Consider the following 26,879-nt stretch of genomic DNA (forward strand, 5'->3'; position numbering starts at 1 on the left):
ACTTGGAAGGCTATTAAGCCTCATACAGCTTATAAACCTGTGAAATCTTTAAATTCCTTTTGGAGTTAATTAATGTATTTTTTTTTCCCAAGATAAAATACCAACTTACCTCTAGGTCATCATTTGTAACTTTTTATAGTAACAGATGTGAAGCACATGAAAATCACATGTCTTACTCTAAGGAAATACACCTCATGGGGGGTGGTTAGCATGGTTGGTTGACATATTTGTATTTCTTATTTAATCACATAGTATTATGAGTCTGAATTTGTAGGATCATGTTCTGTATTTTGGGGGAAAAAGTCTTTATCTTAATAGGGTAACCTGGATAAAGTCCAGATTCAGGAAAAATAAAAAACAAAAACTTGTTCACATTGACCCTGTAACTGACTTCTGGCCGTATGATGGAACTCTAGGAGGAAGATGTGAAGCCTGGGAAAAAGGGAAAGAAACAGGAAACCAGGAAACATTACCTCCTATACAAAATTTTGCCTTCTGTAATTGGAGAAGGTTTTAAATGCTCTTCTTCTTCTTTTTTTTTTCTTTTCTTGTGTGAGCTTTCTTTCTCTTTCTTTCTCTTTTTTTTTTTTAAAGATTTTATTTATTTATTTGACAGACAGAGATCACAAGTAGGCCGAGAGGCAGGCAGAGAGAGAGAGAGAGAGGAGGAAGCAGGCTCCCTGCTGAGCAGAGAGCCTGATGCGGGGCTCCATCCCAGGGCCCTGAGATCATGACCCGAGCCGAAGGCAGAGGCTTAACCCACTGAGCCACCCAGGCGCCCTGGTTTTGCTTTTCTATTCTTTATCTTTATGACGTGTCTTTCCCTTTTATTCTTACTGTGTGACCTGTGTAGTTTCACCAAGAGGCAACTTTTCCTTTTATTTTTGATTTTTTAAAGATTTTATTTATTTATTTGACAGAGATCAAAAGTAGGCAGAGAGTCAGGCAGAGAGAGAGAAAGGAGGAAGCAGGCTCCCTGCTGAGCAGAGAGCCTGATGTGGGGCTCGATATGAGGCTCAGTCCCAGGACTCTGGGATCATGACCTGAGCCGAAGGCAGAGGCTTTAACCCACTGAGCCACCCAGGTGCCCCAGCTTTTCCTTTTAAAGCTTCCACTTTCTGCATGGATTTTACTTTTCCTGTCTCAGTCCCTGTCCTGCCATTTCTTGGCTCAGTGACCTTGGAAATGTTATCCTCTCTTGGCTTTCATGTCCTTACCCAGAAAGAAAGGAAAAAGCAAGGGAATGTTAAGGTCTGTCTCTGGAGGCCATTACAAAGATTAAATAGTCTACCTTAAAATTAAAGACTAAATAAAATTATAATTTAAAATTTAAATTAAAATTTACAAATATATATTCTAACTGAGAACAATACTTGGCCCCTAGGAGGTTCTAGCTTTCCACTCCCTTACCATTCAGTAACGTTTGCTGCTCACTGACAAAAAAGTATCTATTATGTAATTCCTTAAAAATTAAAATACAGCTCTTTCTAGCAAGACACGGATTTGACACCTATTTGTTATTATCTAACAATCACGTTGTGGATTGCTGTGTACCATACTCTGGTTTTGTTTATCATTGTTGAGAAGAATTCATTTCTTTTTTTTCCCCCAGCCTTGATAATTCAAACCTGAGGGCTCTTGGTCTCATGCTTATAATTCCGCCCACAGAGAATTAGAGACACTACCTTTCTGAGGATGGCCCATGTTTGTGGGATTTCTTGCTCTCCCTGGCTTCCTGGGATACCTGCTTTCTGATCCAGAGAGCATACTTTTAAACTGCTGTCTTATTGATTCGCCTACATGCTTTTTATATCTGTGCCCAGAGGATATGTGTATCTTCAAGGAAAACACTTTTTAACTTGAATAAAGAAATAAAGATAGGTTCACTGAGAATCCCTTCTGTGTCAGAGAACTGAGGCCGCAGAGTATGAGCATCTTTGTTAGGCTGGAGGGCTGTATTGTGGTGGGGGTGGACCCAGGGCACCCCTGGCTTACTGAAGATAGGCCTGGAAGAAGCCAGAGAAAGACAAGAGGAATGTGAAAGACAGGGATGAAGGCAGAGGAGGGAGGATGGAGACAGTGCCACAGGAAAGGAACAGAGGAGCAGTATGGCAGGCAACAAAAACGCCTTCGTGTGTGTGGGGGTGTGTGTGTTTGGGTAGGATTAGACGGATGTGGGGAAGAGAATAGAAAAATCCACATCAGGATGTTAATGTGTCTTGGGGTGAGAGGAGAAGGGGGCATATAAAACACACAAAACCCCAGCTTGTAGGAAATGATCTCATTTATGTCAAAAGTACATGCTTATATAGTAGATGCAAAAGAAATGAAAGAAAACGCTTTATCAGCTGAGGTTCTGGGGGATGTCAATGGTAGGGTGTCAAATGAAAGATCACATTAGGAGATGAGGGGGCTGGGCTGGAGAATAGCATGGAGGGAGCTGCATATTGTGATTTTTCAGTCCTGTTCTCGGGTTTGTGATGTCATTCTCTGGGTCGCATCCATTCGTATGTATGTATGTGTCTGTATATACATGAATATGTATGTTTGTATGCATGCACATGTAATCTTTTGAATAGATGAAGTTACATAGTCAACAGTGATGAAGGGAGACAGGTGGGTTGCCATGTAACCTAATTCAGCAGAAACATAACAGCCATCTCCCAGGTAGTGTGTACATATGTATTCATGTGTGTTTTTATGGATGAAGAGGAAGGTATGGGAGACTTTAATTTGAATCCCCCCTGGGGGAATTGGGGATGGAGCAGAACCTTGTTACTTTTCAACTCTTCCATCCGCAGTGCCTAATAAAAGGCACTTACAGTGATACATAGACCAATGTTAGCCTTGAATTGAGTGATTTACTGATGATCCATGAATCTACTTTGATCAAAACTGAAATACTCTTATTAGATTTAAAGTTCTTTGAGGGCAGAAATAACCTTGATCTTCATCACTCATTCATATATTCATTCATTCATGCTACAAATACATATGAAGTACCTAATGCATATGCTAGGTGCTGAACCAATATTTTCTTCAGTGTCTAGCACATTTAGAAGTTTTTGTGTTTTTTTTTTTTTAAGTAAAAATATAGGATGTTGTGACAGTTCATCATAGAAAGACCTAATCTGTTCTAGTGGGTCAGGAAGGCTTCCTGGAGGAAGAGGTATTCATACTGTAAACTTAAGACCACAAAGGAGTTAGATAATGTTGGGAGAAGAGTCCCCATTCTGTGTAGATGGGAGAGTATGGAAGAAATGGAAGGGAGGTGCCCGGTAATGTGAAGGATGAAGACAGTGTACCTGTAGCCTGTAGAGTAAGAAAATGAGTAGTAGGGGGTGCGACTGGGAAGATGTATAGGATCTGGATCATGCAGGCCCTGAAGGCTAGGATCAGATTTCCCGCAAATTCTTACTTTGAACATTTTCAAACCTGTAGAACAGTTACAGGTTTTGTAGAGTGGGGTGCCTAAGTTTGCAAATTTTTTTGGCACAGTTCCATTCTCTCTCCTTCTCTCTCTCTCTCTTTCTCTCTCTCTCTCTCTCTCTCTCACACACACACACACACACACACACTTTTCTCTTTGCTGAACCATTGGAGAGTAAGTTACCATGTGCCCTGTCTAAAGGCATGTCGTATTTAAAAGCATGTCTCTTCCAAGGTCAAAGAAGATCTCTGATACATTCACAATACTGTTATACATCTAAGAAAGTTAACACTGATCAAATACCTAATATACAATACATATTAAATCTCTAATTGTCCCAATCATGTCCTTTGCTAACTATTTTTTTTTTTTTTTGAGAGAGAGAGAGGGAAAGAGAGTGGGGGTGGGCTGGGGAAGGCAAAAGGAGAGGAAGACAGAGAATCTTAAGATTTCCATACTGAGTGTGGAGCCCGATGCAGGACTTGCTCTCACCACCCCAAGATCATGACCTGAGCCAGAGTCAAGAGTTGGATGTTTAACTGACTAAGCTACCCAGGCACTCCTAACTTTTTTTTTTTTTTTTTTTTTTTTTAATCTAAGATCCAGTCAGGGAGCACACATTATATGCAGATACACACTGGCATTTTGCAGGTAGGTTTAGGCCAGTTATTTTGTAAAATGTCCATCAATTTAAATTTGCCTGATTATTTCCTCATGATTAAATTGAGGTTGAATGTTTATAGCAAGAATACCAGGCCCTGAGAACTACCTAAAATCAGGAGCACGTGAGATCAGTTTCCGTCATGGGTGTTAAACTTGATCACTTGGTTAAGGGAGGGATCTACCAGATTTCTCCATTATAAAGATAACATTATCTTTTTGTAAGAAATAAAGTAACCTTGGGGTGCCTGGATGGCTCAGTCACTTGAGTGTCTGACTCTTAGTTTTGGCTTAGGTCATGATCTTGGGGTCATAGGATTGAGCCCTGCATTGGGCTGCATGGTGAGCTTAGAGCCTGCTTCCGATTCTCTCTCTCTCACTTCCTCTGCTTCTCCCCACTCCCAGCTTACATGCACCCACACTTTCTCTCTCTCAAAAATAAATAAAAACAATCTGGAGAATGGTACCTTAAGGTTCTGTGAATATCCTATTCCCCAACAATCTTTCACATGATGTTTTTTAGCAACCATTGGTTGCAAGATAATGATTACTTTGGTGATTGCAAAATGGTGATTTTTTTTCCCTTAACTATATGGTTTTTCTCATGTTAGTTGGTATTATTTTGTGAAGAAGGGCTTTTTCTTCTCCTCCAGCCTTTTCGATCAGTCTCAGTATGAACCTGTGGATTTTTAAAATTTGAATTTAAGATTTAATATGTTTTATAACACATTTCTGACATTAATCATTTTTATGTTTTAATTTCCCTATATTTGGCCAGCAGGCACCTGATCGGAAAGGCTTTTGAGAAATTTATGGGCTGAGTGAGTGAAATAATAATATGAAAGTGATGAATAAATCTGTGTTTTCCATGTTTTTTTTCTCCTGAGAATCTCTATTTGTCAGTGCCAACAACACGATTTTATTTTTATTTCTCTCTAGGTCGTATGGACTAATTGGCTCTCATTCGGCAGGAACCTAACAGATAAGTCATCCCCTGTATGTCAAGACAATGCTTGGTTTTAAGACCGCTCTGAAAATGATTAAAGTAGTATGGCAACGTGACATTGTCAGGAGGCAACAAGCAGCTTGACAATTTCCTGTTAATCAAATAGCAGCTTGAAGGAAGCCCCTTTCCATTAAGTAGGACTGCATGGCCAGCAGCCCCCACTGAAGGGCTGAAAATGAGCGTCCCAGTGGCTCCAAAGAAATCATGTTATGCTCAGTTGCGGGACAACAGAAATGGAGTGAAAAATAATAATGAGAGTATCCTAAGTCTGGGAGATACAAATGCCAATCAAATCATGTTGGAGGTCAGTTCCTCTCATGATGAGTCTGAGACACATGACCGGGCAGATGAAATTGGAAATGCAAATTCAAGCGAGCCAGAGAACAGTACCCATTTCAATAAGGAATTCCACCAAATTCAGGGCTTTGGGAAAGGATCGCAGGCTGGCCCTGCCAGCCTGAAAGACTTTAAATATTCCTCGACTGTCCACGGAGGACTCAATGAAGAGCACACAGTGGAGAGAGGTGCAGATATCCTACAGACCCCTCGCAGTGTTCAGGGACCAAGTCTGTCAAGTTGGAGGAACGTTATGGCAGAGGCCAGTCCCGAGGTTTTGGCCTCAAGGGACACTGACCTTCTCCGCCATGCTCCTAAGGATAAGTTGGCAAAGACCCTTGACAATGAGGAATTGCGAAGGCATTCTTTGGAAAGAGCAGGCAGCCCTGCTATGGTCATGGACGGGTCCACGAGGGAGCGTGGCGGGAGCGTGGCCTGGCAGCGTCTGCAGCCCATGCCCCTTGACTCCCCTGAAGCCCCACGTCCTGAGCCCAGGAGCGGGGAGGGGCCTCAGAGGATGTGCATCGCCCCCTCTCCAGGGGCAACTGTTCTTCGAGTAGACAGCACCTCGGAGGGAAAGAGCATACGTCATCCTAAACCATCTACCTCAGCAACCAAGGAGACTGCCCTCTCAGAGACCCAGATGGTGGGGGGGCATGGACCAGAAGTTAGCAACGGGAGCACATCACATTCCGCCCCTCCAGAGCCCCGGCCAGATTCAGCTTCAGCCCTGAAGGGAGTCTTGAGTAAGCCAGAAGCACAGTTAGGTCCAGGAAAGGGAGAGCTCAAGTCAGAGCTGAAATTGGTCCCACCCAAGGCTGGGCAGGAGCTCAAGTCAATCCAGGCCAGTCTGGGATGCCCCAAGGAAGGGAGCATGTTACCCCTCGAGGGGAAGGAGCCAACTGGGAAAGCACAACAGGAGGCCGTCCCCAGGGCCCTTGTCCTGTCCCAGGGCAGTGGCCACCACACTGGTGTGGGAAGAGGCAGCAGCGAGCAGGACAAGAGAGCCGTCCACGTAGGTGAGGAGGCTTCTCTTCCGACCACCCCTGCACAAGGCCCTGCTTCCTGGGGAGCCGAGAAGCAGCCCACTGGCAAAATGTCATCAGGTGCAGCTAGGAAGTTGGGTGAAGTGGCATCTGCTGGCATTTCAGCAGGTGATGCGCGTGTACCTTTTATTCCTTATGAGCCACCTGACAGCAGGCCCCCAGGCATCAGTGAGGATGGCGCACTGGTCAGTGGGGACATGGACAGTACAGCGGTTTGTACTTCCCATCCTTCCATTGGACAGAGCAACACGGGGGTCCCTGAACCCCTCGGCCCTCAGAGCAGCAGCTCAGAAGTAGGGGACAGCAAAGAGACCACTACATCTGTTGCAGAAGATAGGAACCTCCTAGAAAATGCAGCAAAGACTGAAAGTACCCCAGGGGGAGCAGGTGCTCTTCTCAGTGGCTCGGCACCCCTCCACCCAGAGACAACTGTGAATGTGACCCACCAGCCTCCACCACCTAGTAGCAGTGTTGAGGACTCAGGCGCGTTAGGTGCAGATGCCCGGTCACCCTCGGCAGCCGCGCCCCCCACCAATAATGCGCGGTTGTTGGACACCTCCCCAAAAGTGCCTGACAAGAGCACCTGCGCCCCTGGGATCCCCGAGCCTGTGTTCCCACATTCTGAGGACACCCCTTCCTCACGGGAAGGGATGGAGAACCACCAGGGTGAAAAAACAGAAGAAAGGACAGAACCCAAGCCCATCGTTCTGCCTAAGCCCAAGCACGTGAGGCCCAAGATCATCACCTACATCAGGAGGAGTCCTCAGGCCCTTGGCCAGGTGGACACTTCGCTGCTCCCGGTGGGGCTTCCTTACGCTCCGCCCACATGTACCATGCCTCTTCCCAAAGAGGAGAAGGTGGCAGGCAGTGAGCTGAAGCCACCTGCCAGCCTCTACGAGAAGTACAAGCCAGACTTGCAAAAGCCGCGGGTCTTCAGTTCTGGGTTGATGGTGTCCGGGATCAAGCCCCCAGGACACCATTTCAGTCAAATGAATGAAAAGTTTTTGCAGGAGGTAAGAGAATGTCATTGTGATGTGACCCTTCAGTCAAACACTGTAAAGTTTGTTATATATTTTCAGTGTGAACTGTGAAAACAGAATATCCTCTCTTGGCAAATTGCGGATTTTGATGGACACACGTGCACAGAACTGGATGTCTTAACTAGAAGAGTTTGTAGCCAAGTGGCCATTTTTGACCAGAAGAGCTTGACGGTCATGATGGGATGTAGCTAACCTCTAAGGAGACTCATTTGAATTCCACTCAGCATAATACATGAGAGGTTAGATAAGTGTGCATTTCAATTGGCTTCCATGTTTAAACAAGTCAGCATAAGTCTTTTATAAGCCAGATCAAGGGGAAGACAAGGCCAAAATAAATATATTGTTCAAATTGGTCTGACTTCATCCTCTCAGGGGGAATATTTTCCTTATGGGAGAATCTCACATTTTTGTACATGGGAAAACCACAGTGAATAGCAAATACTGAGTTAGGCCTGGGTTCTTTGTTTTGAGTCAAAATGATGATTATAACTAACATTTAGTTGAGTACCTACTATGCCTTGAGCCTACATAACATAACATTTCATCTTTATCAATCTTCACTAGTCCTTAGAGTGATTTTCTGGAGGTTAGGATTATAGTTTTTGTCGTTGTATACATGAAGAAGCAGTTTTGGAGGGATTTGAGTAACTCAGCTAAAGCCACAGAAAAGAAGGGCAGTGCTGAGGTGCTCTTCTCGCCCTCCCAGTTCTGTCACTGTGCTATCCCCATTTCTGTGTGCAATGGTGAGTTCCTCTCAGAGCTCAGAAAGCACATTTGCCTCCTGAACCAATCTCCTCATGGCAGCCAGAGTGGTCAGGTAAAAGCTAGGTCAGATCACTTCTCTCCCTAACATCCTTCAGGTCTGCCCAGGCCAGCTCAGAACACAGGCTTAAGTATGTAGGCTGGCTCCGCTTTTAGGATGGACGCAGTCTGTCTCCTAACCTCCCCAACCTCTTCTCCTTCCTCCGCTCACCCTCTCTTCCTCTGGTGCCTCGGGGTCTTTGCACCTCCCTCTGCCTGGAGTTTTACTTCCAGACACCCCAGTGGCTGAGTCCTTTACTTCTTCTCTCTGTTCAAATATCACTTCCTTGGAGAGACACCTTGCCTTCCCTGAGATGCCTTTCTCTGGTTTAGTTTCTTCTTAGTGCTTATCTCCATCAGGCATATATACTTTTCCTGGTTTTGCTGCATCAGCTAGAATGTAAAATCCATGAGAAGAGGGATGTCTTTCTGGGGTTTTTTGTTTGTTTTATTTTGTTTTGTTGTTGTTGTTCTCTGCTGGATCCCCAGAATTTAGAGCACCGCTTGACATAATGATGTGGTCAGAAAATGTTGAATAATGGCTGAATTATGAACTCATGTATGTTGGGTCCAAACAAAAGTTGATCAGAGCTTCTTAGAAATAGAAAGTCTCAATCCAAAATTAGACCTCAGGTTGACTGAGTATATTGACATATTTATAAATGTACAGCTCAGAGTGGAAGTTGTCAGCTCTGGCACAACAAAAGAGGTGAATCTGTTCTAAAGCAGCTGATCTTGACCAAGGCTAGCACTGACCAGGTGTCCCAGCAGCTGACCGTCTGTTCTGCCCTGGGGCAGGCTGCTAGCTCTGAATCGCACAGCTCACTCACTGTCTTCTGACTCTGGGCCTGCTGGAGAGGCTTCCCTCCACACATCTCTGCAGAGGGAATGCCAGTTAGAGAGACTAGGGGTCCAGTCTTTGCAGCAAGGGCTCATTTTGCTGTTCAGGACTGTGTGCTATCCTGTTTTAGGTGCGCTTCTCACACAGAGGTCTGAGGTGTGTAGCGAGAGGATGTTCTTGCCAAAGGACGTAAAGAGTTTGGCCCTAGGCCATGGTCTCTCACCAGCAGTGGACAGATTTCCATCTGCTCTTATACATCAGTCTCTGAGCTTGGTTAATGTGAGTCTTTCTCAAATTTCTAAAACCTTATCCACCTAATTTCTGTCGTAATCCTCTTTGAATCAATAGACTGGCCCTTGGCCGTTGCTCCTAGAGCTGTAACTTGAGGAAACCCAGTGGGTCCCCTTCCTGTGTTCAGGCTTGATGCAGGGAGGTTCCAAAGCCACCCTCCCTGCCAGTGAACCCTGAATCCCATCTTACCGCAGGATGGCTTCACCCAGTCTCACGGGAAAGAACACAGTTCTAATTAGTTGCAACGAAAGTATTTTTTAATTGTAGAAATCATGTATCTTTTTAATAAATGAGAAAGTCTTAACAGTACAGACCCAAACCGGCTCCAGACTCTTTCATCATTATTAACGGATTCTTGCTGGTTAGCATTAGTAGAAATGAAGAAATCAGAGGAAAGGCTCTTCTTTTTTTATTGCTTTGTTGTTGTTTTTTTAAGATTGTTATTTATTTATTTGACAGACAGATCATAAGTAGGCAGAGAGGCAGGCAGAGAGAGAGAGGAGGAAGCAGGCTTCCCAATGAGCAGAGAGCCCGATGCGGGGCTTGATCCCAGGACCCTGGGATCATGATCTGAACCGAAGGCAGAGGCTTTAACCCACTGAACCACCCAGGTGCCCCAGGAAAGGCTCTTCTAAGAGAGGGTGTCCTTTCTTCATCGACAGGAATAATACAGGCATTTAGAGCTTCCAGAAGTGGGTTTGAAGATTGTCTTGGATCTGCTCATGGCAGGATGATAAAATATGTGTCTCAGGGAAGGCGAGGTGTCTTCCTGGTTTAGACTGTTTTCTGCTTGCACCTATCCTGAAGTCTCTGGGGCATTTTTTCCTACTGATGCCATCAATAATCCCTTTGCATTTTTGGTGTAAGGAAGAGGGGGGTAGGGGTGAGAGGACAGAGGTGAGGTCATTTATTTGCAACATACAGATGTCTGATTGGGCTGATCTTTCCTACTCCCATAATAGAGGGACATGTGTATGTATCATGTAAGTATCTATCCAGACTTGAAGGAATTGACCTGTGCAGTTGTGGAGGCTGGCCAGTCCAAAGTATGCAGGGTGGGTAGGGAAGAGGTGCAGTTCAAGTTCAAAGGCCACCTGCTGGCAGATTTCTGTCTTCTTTAAGGGAGGTCCGTCTTTTTCCATTAAGGCATTCAGCTGATTAGGTGAGACCCACCCACATAATGAAGAATAACTGGCTTTATTCAAGGCTTGCTGATTTAAATGCTCATCTCGGGGCAACTGGGTGGCTCAGTGGGTTAAGCCTCTGCCTTCAGCTCGGGTCATAATTCCAGGATCGCGAGATTGAGCCCCACATCGGGCTGTTTGCTCAGCAGGGAGCCTGCTTCCCCCTCTCTCCGCCTGCCTCTCTGCCTGCTTATGATCTCTCTCTCTCTCTGTCTGTCAAATAAATAAATAAATCTTTTAAAAAATATATAAAAAAATAAATGCTCATCTCTTCTTTAAAACATAAACATCTAGAATAATCTTTGACCAAATATCTGCGTACCATGACCTAGCCAGATTGTCACAAATTCTCTCCCAGTAGCTCTCCCAATGGGTTCTCTGTGGCTTCTCAAATAAGCCTTCTCATTTACCGTGTGTCTGCCCAGTCCAGCCGAACACACTGAAAGCAGGACAGGACACATATGACCTAGGACAATCTACTAAGAACTCAATCTACCTAATAACTAAGTTCTTGGTTCTGCTAAGAACTTGTTTGTATACCTTGATTGATTTTAGGAGTTTGAAATTACAAGGATCTTTTAGCTTGCTTTCAAAATTATTTCTCTAAAAATACTCCATTAGAGAAGGAGGGAAAAAAATCATTTGGGGTGAAGCGCTATGTATTCATAGGTATGCTGTGACACCTGTTATATTCTGTCAATAAAGATGAAAGAAATGAGTGTGAAGTTTTTGGTAGATTTCCTTGTCTTGTCAAAAACACACAAATTAGGCATACTTTTCACCTTCATGAAGAACTTGTTACATCTCATCAGAGACAAACTACCCAACAAAGTGACAGGCAATGAAGTGGCTGAAATCATTAAGGTCATTTTGAGTGACACAGCATGATGGTTTTTTTACTCCCCAGTTTCCAAGAACTGAATAATTACTGACATCAGCACATTGTAGTCCTGGGAACCTGACATCTGTGGGATAGAGATCCTTTCTTCCTGAGGGAATGTACTAGAAGCAATGAGCAGTGGCACCAGAATTTTAGAAACTACAGCAAAAAAAATTAGAGGAACAAAGTACAATAGAAAAGCCAAAGGTTGATAGTAAGAGGGTAAGCAGGGAATGGTGAAAGTCTTACCAGAGAGCAGAAATAGAATGTCTTTCACAGGAATATAATTTGCTGTGGCCTGAATTCAGCCTACCTACTAGAGCAATCATGCATGGGTTACACTGTGATTATGATAAAACTTTAAAGGTCTAATCTTTTGTTTCAATAATGTCGGTTTTAGGGAAAAACTTTGTATCTGTTTCAACATTAAAAGAGTATCAAATTAGGAGTTTTTCTCTTCGGCAGCTTAGATCAAAGCTTTATAGCCCCTATTAAAGAATATTGTTAAATGCTTGTGGTTCCTGAATGGATAAACGTTTGACACATGAAATGTATTAGGATATAGAGCAGAGTTCACAGGTTTATCTTTTTGTTCATAGCTTCTGGCACTATATTTTTTTAAACTTAAAGGAAATAAAAATTATTTAGTTGCCTCATTTTTTTTTCATTTTTAATATGAAGAAAGACTGATAATATGAACAGTCTTTGTTAATACAGAATTACATACATATAAAAGGCATATAGGTTGTGTTCTAGCCCAGACTGTTAACTATAGGGAAATGTAATGGGATTGTTGCATTATAAATTTAGGTAAGAAGAAACACGATTCCTTTGTTGAATAAGTATTTATTAACTTCACGTACTAGGCACCATTCTAGCAGTCAACAAGATTCTGTCCTGGGACTTCCACTGTAGTGAAACTTATCAAACATTCGTGGACACCCCACCTTCCTAGGGAGGACAGATGAGGTGATTAACAGTCTCTCATTTTTAATTAGTAAACAAATTGTAGAGGCCTGAAAACATATTTTTCCATCAACTGCTTTATTCTTCCAAGCAGCCTTTTCTCGCACATTCACAATGCATATTTTATTTCCTAAATAGCCTGGTAAAGACCTAACAGAAATTGGTAAGTTTCAGCTACTTTTCTTAAGAGTAGGTTACTGTAAATATTGTGCCCTTGCTCCTTAGACTTTCATAATCTATGGACATTGGCTGAACTATTTCCTTGCTTCACTGAAATTATTTATTTATAGACTGACTACTTGGCCAAACCGCAATGATTTTGTAGCAATCATTTAAAAATCGTGTACAGTGAGTTGTTTTCCCAGTGAAATGTGGATTCATAATGCTTTAGAATGGGAAGAGAGCTGCGAGGTCATCCGGTTGTATTGTTAACTTAGAGCTGAAGACCCCGGAGCCCAGAGAAGGTAAGTCATCAGTGGCAGAGCAACTCAACGGTGTGGAGTGGCCATTGCTGGCGCCTTGGTCCCCGGACCGTGTTCTATACTCGTCCTGGGATGGGAACTTCTCTGATTAAGCTTCTGCTCATTTATCATAGGTTACAGAACGGCCCGGAAAAGAAGAATTTTGCTCTCCTTCCTATACTCATTATGAAGTTCCGCCAACTTTCTATCGGTCAGCCATGCTCCTTAAGCCCCAGTTGGGATTGGGCGCAATGTCCCGTTTACCATCTGCAAAAAGCAGGATCCTGATTGCGAGTCAGAGGTCCTCAGCGAGTGCCATCCACCCACCGGGACCCATCGCGGCAGCGGCCACCCTCTACAGCCCCGATTCTGCAGGTAAGTGAACCAGCCGTTACTGCTTTTCCCAGCTGCAGTTGTAAATAGTAACTCTCTAAAAGGGCAGGAGCTATCTGATCTACGAATGCCTCTCACCTTCTGAGACGAGCCCTTTTCTGCTCTTCCATCTGCTTCTTGATGCAGATACCTTGTCAAGACTCGTCCATCTGCACCAGTCATCCTCCACATCACCTTTAAAAAGGAGGCCTTTGTGGGGGCGCCTGGGTGGCTCAGTGGGTTAAGCTTCCGCCTTCAGCTCAGGTCATGATCTCAGGATCCTGGGATTGAGCCCCACATCTCTTGAGCTTCCCCATCTCTTGCTCTGTCTGCTTTTCTACCTACTTGTGATCTCTGTCTGTCAAATAAATAAATAAAATATATATATTAAAAAAAAAAAAAGAGGTGGCCTTTGCAACCACCTCCTCACCTCCTGCGGTTTCTTTTTTCTCTGATACAGCCTGTAGGCCAGGGGCCAGCGGAGCTTGCCTGTAAGGGGTCAGATGGTAAATATTTTAGGCTTTCTGGGCTATAATGGTCAATGTTGTGACTACCGAACACAAAAACAGCCACAAATAGCACATCAGTGAATGCGTGTAGCTGAGTTTCAATACAACTTAATTCACAGAAACAGAGAGGGGGCTGTAGTTTGCCAGAGAGATCTTCCTACAGCCCGGCACTGACCCTATCACCCTTCATCTGTTCACAAATCTGGACTGCTCCTTAATTACTTACAGAAAGGCTCTGCTGCCTCTCCCAGCCCTGTCTTCCTGCTCCGGCCACCATGGCTGGCCATTGTCCCCTCCTGAGTCTCTCTGCACTGACTTGTTGTCTGTCTCCAGTCTTCTTCTCCTGAGGTTCCCTCTAGGCTTTAGGTATCATTATAGACCTAATACATCCCCAATGTAAAACACTTTGAAGATAGAAAAATATGGCAAAGTTAGTAATAATACTTAACATATTTTTAGCACCCAGCCAGAGTTATTATTACAGAGTTTTTCCTTCCAGTGTGATTGTTTTCTGTGCATTTTTCTATAATTAAAATAATGCTGAATGTGAATTTTGTATTTTTTTCTATTAATACATTGTAGACATTCCCTAGGTCATCAGTATTCCAAAAATACTAAATGGCAGCATAATATTCTGTTGTGTTCATTTATTCAACAAATTTGGGGTGCTTATGATGGGCCAGAAATGATAAATTAAGTTCATTCCAGCAGTGAACAAACCAGCGAAGCCCTGCTTTTATGTGTTTTATAGTCTGATTGATCAAATAGACCAAAAATGCCAAAAAATAGATATATAATTATAAATATGAAAGCAAGAAGCACAGTATTTTAAGAAATCACAGCCAGAAGAATTACATAGATGGGATGGAGGCAGGGGCAGCCTGTTTGAGGAATGGGAAGAATGGGAGAAGTTGGGGAATAGTGTCCCAATTGATTGAGTCATTGCCCAATTACTGGCACTTGAGTTCTGCTTACTCTGCATTATTTTCAGTAGTTTTGTGATTTGAGTCTTTGTATATACTTATTTGTCTTCTTTCCTATTGTTTTCTTGGGCTCGGTCATTTGAAGTGTAATGATTGGATAAAAACATATCCAAACCTTCTTTTAAGGCCAAGGAATTTTCTAGAAAACTTGAAATAACCATTTTCATATGAGTGTTTCTTGGAAGTTCTTCTTGCACACCTTGCCAGTGTTGAATATTACCCCTCCTCCACCTTTCCCTCTTCCTCCTCCTTCTGTTGTTGTTGTTACTGTTATTATTATTATTATTGCATTTCTTTTATTGTCAGTGGAAGGGAACTTTTTTTAACCTATTTTCCATTATATTACTTCATAAATTTGTCATTTACTGAGGTAATTATTGACCGAGAATAACTTTTAAGTAGATTTTCTTAATGGTTTTTTTGACAAGCACTTTCATAAAAATCAAATTATTTTTGATGGTTCTCATGATATATGTATATTGTGATGGGCCTACCTCTTTTATTCAGAGGTGCTGTAAGTTAATTATGTGATTCAGTCCCTCATTCAAGAATTATTACTGAGGGACTGTTACATGTCAGCAGTGTTCTAGGTGTGAGGGATAAAGCAGTAACAACAGACAAAAATCCCTGCCCCCCGTGGAGCTTGAATTATAGTATGGAGACAGCCTTTTTTGTTTTTTAATGAGCAGATAGATTACCTGGTGTGTTGGAAGAGGCAACTAGTATTGAAGGAAATGAAACATAGAGGAGGGATATGGGGGGTTTAGGAAGGAAGAAGGGAGACTACAATTTTCAATGGGGTGCTTGGGACTTCACTTTTAAACCAGTCCCCAGAGGAGGTGAGGGAGGGAACCACATACCTATCAGAGGTGGAGTGTCCAGGCAGAGGGAGGAGCCTGGGTACAGCAGAAAGGCCTGGAGGCTGGAGCAGAGGAAGAGTAGGTAGTGAGTAGGGGAGGTGGGAAACGAGAAGGTTGGCAGGGCGCATGTGTGTCAGGGAGGGGGGAATTACAGAAGACCCAAGAACCGTTCCAAGGATTTGACTTTTTCTGACTGAGAAAACCACTGGAGGCTTTGGGCCTGGGACAGCGTGGTCTGCCCTTTGTGGGCACAGGATCCCTCTGAGTCTATGAGGACAGAGCATGAAGCAGGAGGAGCAGGCAAGAGGTCACGCAGGCAGTGATGGGACACAGTGAGAAGGTAGAGCACATCAGGTCTCCTGAATGACTGCATGTGGGCTCTGAGAGAAAAAGGGCAGTGGAAAATGGCTCCCTGGGAATGGAGTTGCCACTTAGAGGGAGAGAAGCTGGTTTAGAAGGGGAGGATAGGAGCTAACTCAGGACATGTTGCCATTGAAATGCCCTTAGCCATCCTATAGGATAAAGCATTGCATCTAGGAGGCCAGCGTTGAGAGGACAGGGCTGGCTGGAGATCCAAAAGCATTAGTTGTCAGCAGATGGCTGGTCTTTAAAGCTATGGTGCTCCTCTCCACTGGGCCACCAATTCTTTCCAGCATGATTTCACCTTCACCGGTAACTGATAAATTTGATATGGGTTTGAATTATGAGCTCTGAAATAGCAGGATGTACCCAAGGTTATTAGTATTACTTTATGCATAAAATTTGGAAAAATTTAAAAATACTAAAAATAAACTTAGTTGAGATTTTTAAGAAATTTTTATTTATTTATTTGACAGAAATCACAAGTAGACAGAGAGAGAGGGGGAAGCAGGCTCCCCACTGAGCAGAGAGCCCGATGTGGGGCTCGATCCCAGGACCCTGAAATCATGACCTGAGCCAAAGGCAGAGGCTTAACCCACTGAGCCACCCAGGCACCCCACTTAGTTGAGATTTATTTAACACTAGTCAAGTTTTGGGGAATGAGAAGTCTTTATGTATATACCATTTGCATAAAAATTCCACTGCCCAGAAGACATGGCAGCTTGAGCTCTTTCTGAGGATGACTTATTTATGTTAAGGGTGACACTGCTTCAGAGTTCAGCTCAGCCCCAGAAGTATGCATATAAGGGACTCCTCCACCTCTGCTCCTTCAAGACTCCCAACTATCTCACATACCTAGAGACATATGTGTCCACATGGGTAATCGTTAAGGACCTAACAAAGCCTTGTGACGATGATGGGTATCACTTCTGCAAGACACTGAGAATGTGAAAACCTTTCTTCCTTCTGTTGGAAGGATCACCTGGCATAGGCCCTGAGACAGAGAAGATCTTGTCAGATACTAGATACTGAGACAGAGAAGTTCTTACTCCAGAGACTGGGGGCTTGGGTGGATGACTGTGCTCCCACTAGCCCATGGGCCCTGGAGCCAGGCCAGTGGCCCTTTGCTTGGTCTGCTTGGTGTATTCTAGGCAGCAGGCCTTTTCCCTTCTTGGGCAACTTTGCTCGAGTCCCCCAGGCTACCAGGACCTGCTCTGGCAATATGCTTGATTCACTTAACTCTTTTCTCTCTGTAGAAATCCTTCTGTTTTTCTTCATGTTTTCTGAGGAGGTAATCTCTTTCTCCTCCAATATTATCTTTTTTAAAAAAAATTTCATGAAGATCCATTAAATGCAGAGCCAAAGTCATTATCTGCCAAAAAACTACTAATGGTGTCTTTTAACTTGAGAGGTAGGAGGGCTTAACTTTCTGACTCTCCAGGAAATGAAGGGAAATAGCTACATACCACCCTTCAGGAAGTCAAAAGGGTAAGGAAAAGCCAGACCGCTAGGATTCCATGGTAAAATAGTCTGAAATATCACTTCCTGTCATGTGCTCTTTTTGGCCACCTCTGGAAGGTGTCTCTCATTTTGTTTCTTCCCTGAAAGAAATCTTCCAGCCAGGGAGAGACTAGGATTCACAGAGCTGTGGAGGAAAAGAAAAACTCATTCCTTTGCTCAGTAATCCCTGATTGCATCTTTACTGTGAGTTAGCCCAAATCACAGAAGTAAATGTGGGCAGATTGGGTTACATTAAAATTGACTTCTCTTTAGCAATACAATTAAATCAGGAAGAAAAACATCAAGATTCCAATAGACTGACAATGAAAGGGCATAAACAATGAACTTAGGGGTGCCTGGGTAGCTCAGTCTGTTAGGTGGCCAACTCTTGGTTTTGGTTCATATCATGATCTCAGGTCCTGGGATGGAGCCCTGCATCAGGCTCCGTGCTCAGTGGGGAATCTGCTTCAGGATTCACTCTCCCTCTGCCCCTCTCCCTGCTTGGCCATGTGTGTACTCTCTCTCTCTCCAATAAATAAGTCTTTAAAAAAAAAAAACCCACAATGAGTTTTAAAAGAAGATATAACCGATAAACACAAGTTTAAAGATCCTAAATACATAATTCTGAAATTTAAAAACTGAAAACAAAAGGCTTTCATTCATTCATTGGCATTACCTGACCATAACCATAACCATTCTCAATTTTTGTATGTTCATTCATACTGCTTCGTGTGAATATCTGTGCATCTTGCTGCAGAAGTGTTAATGGGGTAGAGGGGTTCTGCTGGAGGGTTATACAACACATGTTAGGTTGAGCTAGGTATGACTGTTATTTTTGTATTAGAAGTGAAGGGAGAGGAATTTAGGTGAAATAACTTAAATCATGCAGCTTATAAACTAGAGCAGAGGTTTGACTCAAGACTGTCTCTGTGTTCATGTTCTTAACCCCCACGCTAGACTACATCATCAGACTGCCTGTGTCAAATCTTACTACATTGCAGGATCTTTACTTTATAAAACAAGAATAAGAGCAGTGTTCATGGATTTTCTGGCAAACCACGGTCCTTAGGCTAGACAACTATTTTTGTAAATCCATTTTAATGGAACACAGCCTCACCCACTCTCTCTCCTTTTGCTTATGGCTGCCTTTGGAGTTGAGTCATTGTAATAGACATAAGATATTGCCCAGAAGCCTAAAATATTTACTCTCTGGCCCTTTAAGAAAAAAGTTTGTCGACACCTGCCTAATTATAATACCAGTTACCATTTACAGTGATACCCTTTAGACTGAAGAAGTATATGAAAAAGTTTATAAGGTTTTGAAACTCTTGGCACAATGGAAGTCTATGTCTGGGAGGCATGGTGAATTTAAATTTTAGTAATCCATTTAATAAAAATTAATCTATTTTCCAAGGACATCCATTGTTTTTTGTTTGTTTGTTTGCTTGCTTGCTTATTTTTTTTTTCTCCCTGGGGAATTTAGCTGACCCTGCACAAGGCAACAGGGGCTATAGTGGAGTACTGATGCTGGGGAGGCCCCAAAAAGGCAAAGTGGGGTTGCAGGGACTGTAAACTTTAGAGTTTGGAGTTCATGTACCTCTGGAGAGCCACAGGATCAAAGCTGTGTAAATGTCAGTCTTAAACATCCTTTGGTGGAGATGCTTGGCAAAGAATCTAATGAAAGAACCATTAGAAGAGTCTCTAGGGCTATTCTCCTATCTCATCTCTTCTCTTTTCTTCTCTCCTCTTTCTTTCTTTCTTTCTTTCTTTCTTTCTTCTCCTATCTCTTTTTAACACCTCTAGTTTTCTTGAGATGACCTTAATTAAGATGGTGGAGTTAAGGAGTTTCACCATTTTCTTTTCTCACAAGACTCTCCCTCAAACACCAGGAAGATAATGTAGGTGCTGTCTTTAACAAATGTAGAAATATCTGTGTATCTAAACCACAATAATTGAGCAGGGGCTGTCAAGTAGGGAAAGCCCCTGAAGAGGATGCCTTTAGCTTCAGGTGGGGGACAGGTCAGTGGAGCCCACAGAGCAGGGACTCACTGTGGGGAATCTGTGCTTGGAACAGTGGGGGGGGGAGATACATGTGCAGAAGTCAGGAGTGTCCATGGTCCCAGTTTTCACCACAGAACAGCAGGGAGGCAGGGCTAAATGAGAAAATAGGTATCTTTACAATCAGTCTGCAAGGTTGGGTGTCAGGAGACGCTACAATACAAGCAACTCTACAGCTTCCAATCTTCTTTGTCTGGAGAGAAACGGGTTGAAATGGGGAGTCACAGAGTTCTAGGAAAGAAGACCGGGAATCAGCAGCCAGGGTAGAAAGTGGAAATCCAGGAGAATGTTTTGTCCTGAAAGCCAGGAGAGGGCAGTATATCAAAGAAGCAAGGAATGGTCAGAGATTTTGATAGCCACTGAGGAACTGGGTAGTAAAAGGACAGAAAAGGGAGGCGATGTGGAAGTCATTAACTGTCTTTACAAGAGCGATGTAAATGGAATCATGGGGACAAAAGGCTGCTCAGCCGGAGAGACAAAAGGAAGTGGACCCTCAAGTGTAGCCTACTCATGTGTATGGAATGTAGGAAGCAAACAGCAGAAATGCTAGATATACTTGCAGTTATTTCAAGATTTGAGGAAACGAGAATGATTTTGTTTTGTTCAGAGCATCTGAAAAATATTTGTGATAATTTGGAATGACTGTGCACTAATGCACAGAATTTCCCATGAAACTGCTTCTCTGTTGCATATGACCCAGAGACAACACTGTCAGCTGACCTCAAGAGTACTATGGGTCACAATAAAAATCCATTAACTTTGCAGGTAATTGATACTTTTATTGCTGTCAGTACACTGAATAGCACCTAGAGTTATTTTCTAAGGTCTGTTTCCTCAGCTTTAAGAAAATCAAAATAGCTGGGAAAAGACGGCCTAGATAACAAAGTTAAATGAAAATGGTCCACACAAATGCCGTACTGCTACAACATTTCAGAAAATAAATGAAAGTTAAGAAAGTGGGATGTCTGGGGCACCTGGGTGGCTCAGTGGGTTAAGCCGCTGCCTTCAGCTCAGGTCGTGATCTGAGGGTCCTGGGATCGAGTCCCGAATCGGGCTCTCTGCTCAGCGGGGAGCCTGCTTCCCTCTCTCTCTCTCTCTCTGCCTGCCTCTCTTTCTACTTGTGATTTCTCTCTATCAAATAAATAAATAAAATCTTTAAAAAAAAAAAAGAAAGTGGGATGTCTGGGTGGCTCAGCCGTTTAAGCATCTGCCTTTGGCTCAGGTCATGGTCCCAGGGTCCTGGGATCGAGTTCCCTAATGGGCTCTTTGCTCAGTGGGAAGCCAGCTTGTCCCTCTCCCGTCCACTGCCCCTGCTTGTGCGCACTCTCACTCTCTCTCTCTCTCTGACAAATAAATTAAAATATATGTTTAAAAAAAGAAGTTAAGAAAGCTGTTGTCTGAGCAGGGAGAGATGCCTAGAGCAAGGCTGTGGGGAGAAAAGTTACCATGTCATGGCAGAGTGAGAGGAATGGCTTGTTTTAAGGCTGAGCTTGTAGACAGAATTATTTTGACAACTTATGCATAATGATGACAGGCATGATAATTACAACTGCAGAGTGATTATTATATAAAATAATATTTAGTGTATAAACTTATGAGGTTGCTTGCTGTGAGTTTTTTTTTTCCATTGTTTTTTGTGTTCCACAGATACGACTCAAGTGATTAAGTAACATTCTAGTCAAAATCTAGTCAAAAAGTAACATTACTAGACAAAACCTCGTAATTCAGAGAAATTGTACCCAAACGGGGATCTGTATGGTGAGCAGTTCACATTATAAATCCACAGGATCACAGAGCCTTGCCATTCAGCTGCAGCTAGACAGAACCTTTCACTCTTTCCCCAGGGGCAAATGCCAGGATCCAGTTTTCAGAGGGTTGCCTGTCAAAGTTAGTATACCTTTCTATACCTTCTATGTACTTCTGTAACCACAGAGATGACACAGGAGTCTTTCCACTCCTCCTGAAATTTCTCTTCTGCCCGTTGCCAGATAATCCCCACTCCTACTGCTGCACCCCACACAAATACTGGTCTGCTTTCTGTTATTGTAAATTACATTTTTAGATTTTCAAATAAGTGAGATCACACAGTATGTCCCGTTTTTGCATCTGTCGCTCAGATTTTTGAGATCCAACCATGATGCTGCCTTTCTCCATAGTTCATTCCTTTTATTACTGTGTATTGAATGGATGGGGGTGCCACGATTCGATTATCTCTTCACTTATTGATAGACTTTGTCAGTTATTGGCTAACAGATGAAAATACAGATTTTTTGTGGACATAGGGTTTCATTTCTCTTGGGCAAATACCTAGAAGTGGAATTGCTGATTTTTATAATATGTCCAATTTTAAATGATGTCAAACTATCTTCCAAAGTGGCTTTCCTATCTTACATCGCCATGAAGAGTCTGCAGAGCTCCAGTTGTTTCATATCCTCACCAATATCTAGTGTTGTTAGTCTTTTTAATATTTCCATTCTAATGGGCATCAGTTATAAAGACTGTTAAGTTGTTGGGTTTTTTTTAAAGATTATTTATTTATTTATTTAATAGACAGAGATCACAAGTAGACAGAGAGGAAGGCAGAGAGAGAGGGGGAAGTAGCCTCCCCGCTGAGCAGAGAGCCTGATGTGGGGCTCGATCCCAGGACCCTGAGATCATGACCTGAGCCGAAGGCAGAGGCTTTAACCCACTGAGCCATCCAGGCACCCCAAAGATTGTTTAGTTTTAATTTGCATTTCACTAAAGCTAAGGGTGTTGGCCATCCTTCTATCTCTTTATTTGCATTCATATATCTTTTTTGGTGAAGTATTTGTTCAAATCCTGTGACCATTTAAAAAATCTGATTGTTTTTCTTATTATTCAGTTGTAAAAGGTCTTTATATATTCCAAATATAGATATTCTTTTACATATGTATTTCAAAAATATTTGCTTCTTTTTATTTTCTTCATTTTAAAAAATAGTCTTTTAATTTTGACAAATTCTAGTTAAGATTTTTCTTCTGTGATTTATGATTTTTGTTTCTTATCTAGTTAATTTTGCCTAACCCAAGGTCTCCAACTTTTTTTTTTTCTGTATATTATAGAAGTTCCATAGTTTTAAGGCTGTGATCCATTTTGAGTTAATTTTATGTGTGGTGTGAAATATGGATTAAGGTTAATTTTTTTGTCATATAGATGTTCAATTTTCCCAACACCATTTCTTAAAAGTATTATCCTTTTTTTCATTGAGAAATAAACTGGCCATGTAAATTTAGGTCTATTTCTAGACCCTACATTTTATTCCATTGATCTACATGCCTCTCCTTATGCCAGTAGCACACTCTTCTGGATACTATGGATTTGTAAGCAATCTTGAAATCAGGCTGTATAAATCTCACAACTTGTTATTTCTTTTCATAATAATTGTTTGACTATTGTGGATTATCTAAGTTTCCAGTCATAATTTAGAGTCAGCTTGTCAATGTCTTAAATAAATAAATAAATAAATAAGTGTGTGGGAGTATATATGTGTGTGTGTATACATATACATATCTATATATGTATGTATACAGGCACACGTGTGCGCGTGCGCACACACACACACACGCTGTGGTTTTGATTGAGACTGTAAGATCTAGAGATTGATTTGGGAAGAATTGAGATTTTTAACAACCTTAAGATTTCTAATCCTTGAACATAGTCTAGCTCTTAATTATTTGGACCTTCTTTAATTTCTCTCAGCATGACTTTTTAGTTGATTAACATTTCAAACATTTAAAAAATTCCTGTGTATTCATAGCAACATTATTCACAATATCCAGGAAGTAAAAGCAGACCAGTGTCCCTGTAACCATGTATGACTGGATAAACAAAATGTGATATATGCATATAATAGAATATTATTCAACCTTAAAAATGAAGGAGATTTTTTTAAAATGAAGTAATTTTTGACACATGAATGAGACTTGAAGAAATTACATCAAGTAAAATAAGGCAATCATTAAAAGAAAATTACTATATGCTTCCAATTACATGAGATACCCAGAGTAGTCAAATTCATTGAGATAGAAAGTAAAATGGTAGTTCTCAGGGGCTGGGGAGAAGGAGGAAATGGGGTGTTGTTCATTAGGTATAGAGTTTCAGTTTTGTAAGTTTAAAAATTTCTGGAGATTGGTGCCACAACAATGGGAATTTACTTAACACTACAAACTGTACACTTAAAAATGGGTAAGATGATAAATTTTATGTCATGTGCATTTTACTCCCAAGTATAAACCTCAATATACTTTATGTTCTTTTATATTATTGCTAAGGTGTTTTTGTTTTTATTGTTTTAATTTCTAGCTATATCCTGTGGCTTTGGAGTATTTGTATTTGTTATCACTCAGTTAAAAAGATTTTCTAATTTCTCTCGTGACTTTTTAGTTTGTGTTGCTAACTCCCCCAAATTTAGGCATTTTTCAGATACCCTTTTACTGATTATTGGTTTAGTTCCATTGTGGTCAGGGGGCATCCTTTATTTGATTTGAGTCCTTATTAACTCATTGAGGTTACTTTAATGACCAAAAATAGGCTTATGTTGTTGTATTTTCTATAAATGTTAAGAAGGTCTAGTTGATTGGTAGTATTATTTAAGATCTTTTATTTTTACTATATTTTATTCTATCACTTACTTAGGAGTGGTGAAATTAATAAAGATAATCATGCATTTTAAAAATTCTTTCAGTTATACTAATTTTTGCTTAATATTTTAAAGATCTGTTATTATTTGTATAAACTCATTTGGAATTTTCATGGCTTTTTATTAAAATTACTGCTTTCATTATGAATTATACATCTTTATCCCAGGTAACATTCCTTGTTCTGAAGTCTACTTTGTCTGATAATAGTATAGCACCATTCTAGTTTCTTTGATTAGTATTTACCTGGTAAATCTTTTCCCATTATTTTACTTTTAATATATTTATGTTTTTTATTTAAAGTGGGTTTTTAAAATCCAGTGCACTAATCTCTGCTCTTTAGTTGGAGTCTTTAGATCACTTATAATTATTGAAATTATCAATATGATTGTGTTTAAATATACCATCTTGTTATTTGTTTTTTATTTGACCCATATCTTCACCATTTGGTTTTTCTTCTTTTACTATCTTCATTTAGATTAACCATTCTTTAGACTCCATTTTGTCTCAATTATTGGCTTATTAGACATAGTTCTGTCTTATTTTCTTTTAGTGACTGCCCTATGCCACTGGTTGACATACTGTTTGATGGGTAAAAGTCAGGCTTCTACCGGTTTACCTGTTACCTTGTTACTTGTTATTGGGCTTTATTTTCTGGTAAATAAAGATTTTTTGGAACATAACCAAGCTTTTTCCTTTGCATATTGTCCATGGTTGTTTGTATACAACAATGACAGATTTTAGTGGTTGCAACACAGATGTTTGACTCAAAAAGCCTAAAATATTTACAGCCTTGCCATTTATAGAAAAAGTTTATCAATCCATACTCTACAAGTTTGATATACATCTTTGACTTACCATAGTCTACCTTTAAATTATATTATGCCATTTCATGGATAGTATAAGAATCTCAATACAATATACTTCCATTTCTGAACCCTCCTGTTCTTTGTTACTATTTTCATACATTTTATTTCTACTTATATTATTATCCCTAACATATATTGTTATTAATTTTGATTTAAACAGTTATTATATTTTAAAAGATTTCAAAATGTGAAAAATATCATTTATTTTTAACTACATATTTTACTATTTTTATTGTTTTTCTTTTTTTTTAAGACTTTATTCATTTGACAGAGAGAGAGATCACAAGTAGGCAGAGCAGCAGGCAGAGAAGGAGGGGGAAGCAGTCTTCCTGCTGAGAAGAGAGCCCAATGTGCGGCTAGATCCCAGGACCCTGGAATCATGACCTGAGCTGAAGGCAGAAGCATAACTCACTGAGCCACTCAGGCACCCCTCTGTTGCTTTTCATTTCTTTGATCCATATTTCTATCTGGTATCGTTTTTTATCTACCTTAAGAGCTTCCTTTAACATTTCTTGTTAAAGTTCTTATGTGGGCTTCTGGTGATTAGTTCTTCCATTGTTTATAAGTCCATAGAAGTCTTCCATCCTCTTCTTTTTATTCCATTCTCTCTTTTTTTTTTAAAGATTTTATTTATTTATTTGACAGACAGAGATCACAGGTAGGCAGAGAGGCAGGCACAGAGAGAGGAGGAAGCAGGCTCCCTGTTGAGCAGAGAGCCTGATGCAGGGCTCAATCCCAGAACCCTGGGATCATGACCTGAGCCAAAGGCAGAGGCTTTAACCCACTGAGCCACCCAGGCGCCCCCTCCATTCTCTTTTTTAAAACATGTCACTATGTATTGAAATGTAGATTGAAAATGTTTTCCCAATACTTTGAAGATTTTCTTCCATTGTCTTTTGGTTTTCATAGTTTCAGACAAGAAGTCTTCTATATTTCTTTGTCTCTGGTTCTCTTTATCACTGGTTTCCAGCAGTTTGCTTAGCATGTGCATTGGGCTTGTTTCCTTTGTTTATTCTGTTCAGCATTTATCAAGTTTCTTTGATATGTGTATTTCTAGTTATCAAATGGTGAATATATACAATATTACAAATACATAAGTACTAATATATATAATAACATGTATAAAATAAAATATATAGTGTAAACATATTGGATATATTACATATCTTATACTGTTACAATATATTATATATTATATACTATATTGTTATATTTTATGTTTAAATGTAGCCATATATGTGTCTATGTATGTGTTATTTCTGTGTATATATATGTCTGTACATACAGATGTATATGTATTTCTGAATATATAGCTATATATAATATATACACAATATACATAACTATATATGTATCAATGTATGTATATGTATGTATGTATATATACATGTATGTATATTTCTATAGATTTATACAGAATGCATATATACACACATGTATAGACATATTATGTATTTTATATATATTATATATTTATATAAATATGTATTTCTAAGTAGATATATATAGATAAATAGTAGATATATGTAGATACATATAGGTGTATATATTTATATATGTAGGTACTTTTGCATATTTATATCTGTATGTATTTCTAAATAGTATATATAAATATATATAAATACATATATATGTGTATGTTGACCTGATAAGTCATTGAGGCTCTGTTAATTTTTTGTCATTCCTTTTCTCTCTGTGCTTCATTTCTGATAGTTTTTATTACATTTTCAAGTTTACTTTTCTTCCGCAGTGTCTAATCTGCCTCTGA

General features: G+C 40.8%; 1 protein-coding gene across 2 annotated transcripts in view; it reads left to right on the plus strand.

Moving 5' to 3' along the window:
* Positions 1-26,879, plus strand: part of MTUS2 (microtubule associated scaffold protein 2) — a 567,457-nt gene that overhangs the window by 187,708 nt on the left and 352,870 nt on the right. For both annotated transcript variants that reach the window (XM_045069540.1, XM_045069541.1), the window contains exons 3-4: positions 5,030-7,491; positions 13,077-13,317. In XM_045069540.1, coding sequence (XP_044925475.1) covers positions 5,272-7,491; positions 13,077-13,317 — 2,461 coding nt within the window. In that variant the 5' untranslated portion in view covers positions 5,030-5,271. The remainder of the gene's footprint in view (positions 1-5,029; positions 7,492-13,076; positions 13,318-26,879) is intronic.

The sequence above is a fragment of the Mustela putorius genome, unplaced genomic scaffold (assembly GCF_011764305.1).
Source record: "Mustela putorius furo isolate JIRA1106 unplaced genomic scaffold, ASM1176430v1.1 tig00003942_pilon_pilon_pilon, whole genome shotgun sequence".
NCBI lineage: Eukaryota > Metazoa > Chordata > Mammalia > Carnivora > Mustelidae > Mustela > Mustela putorius.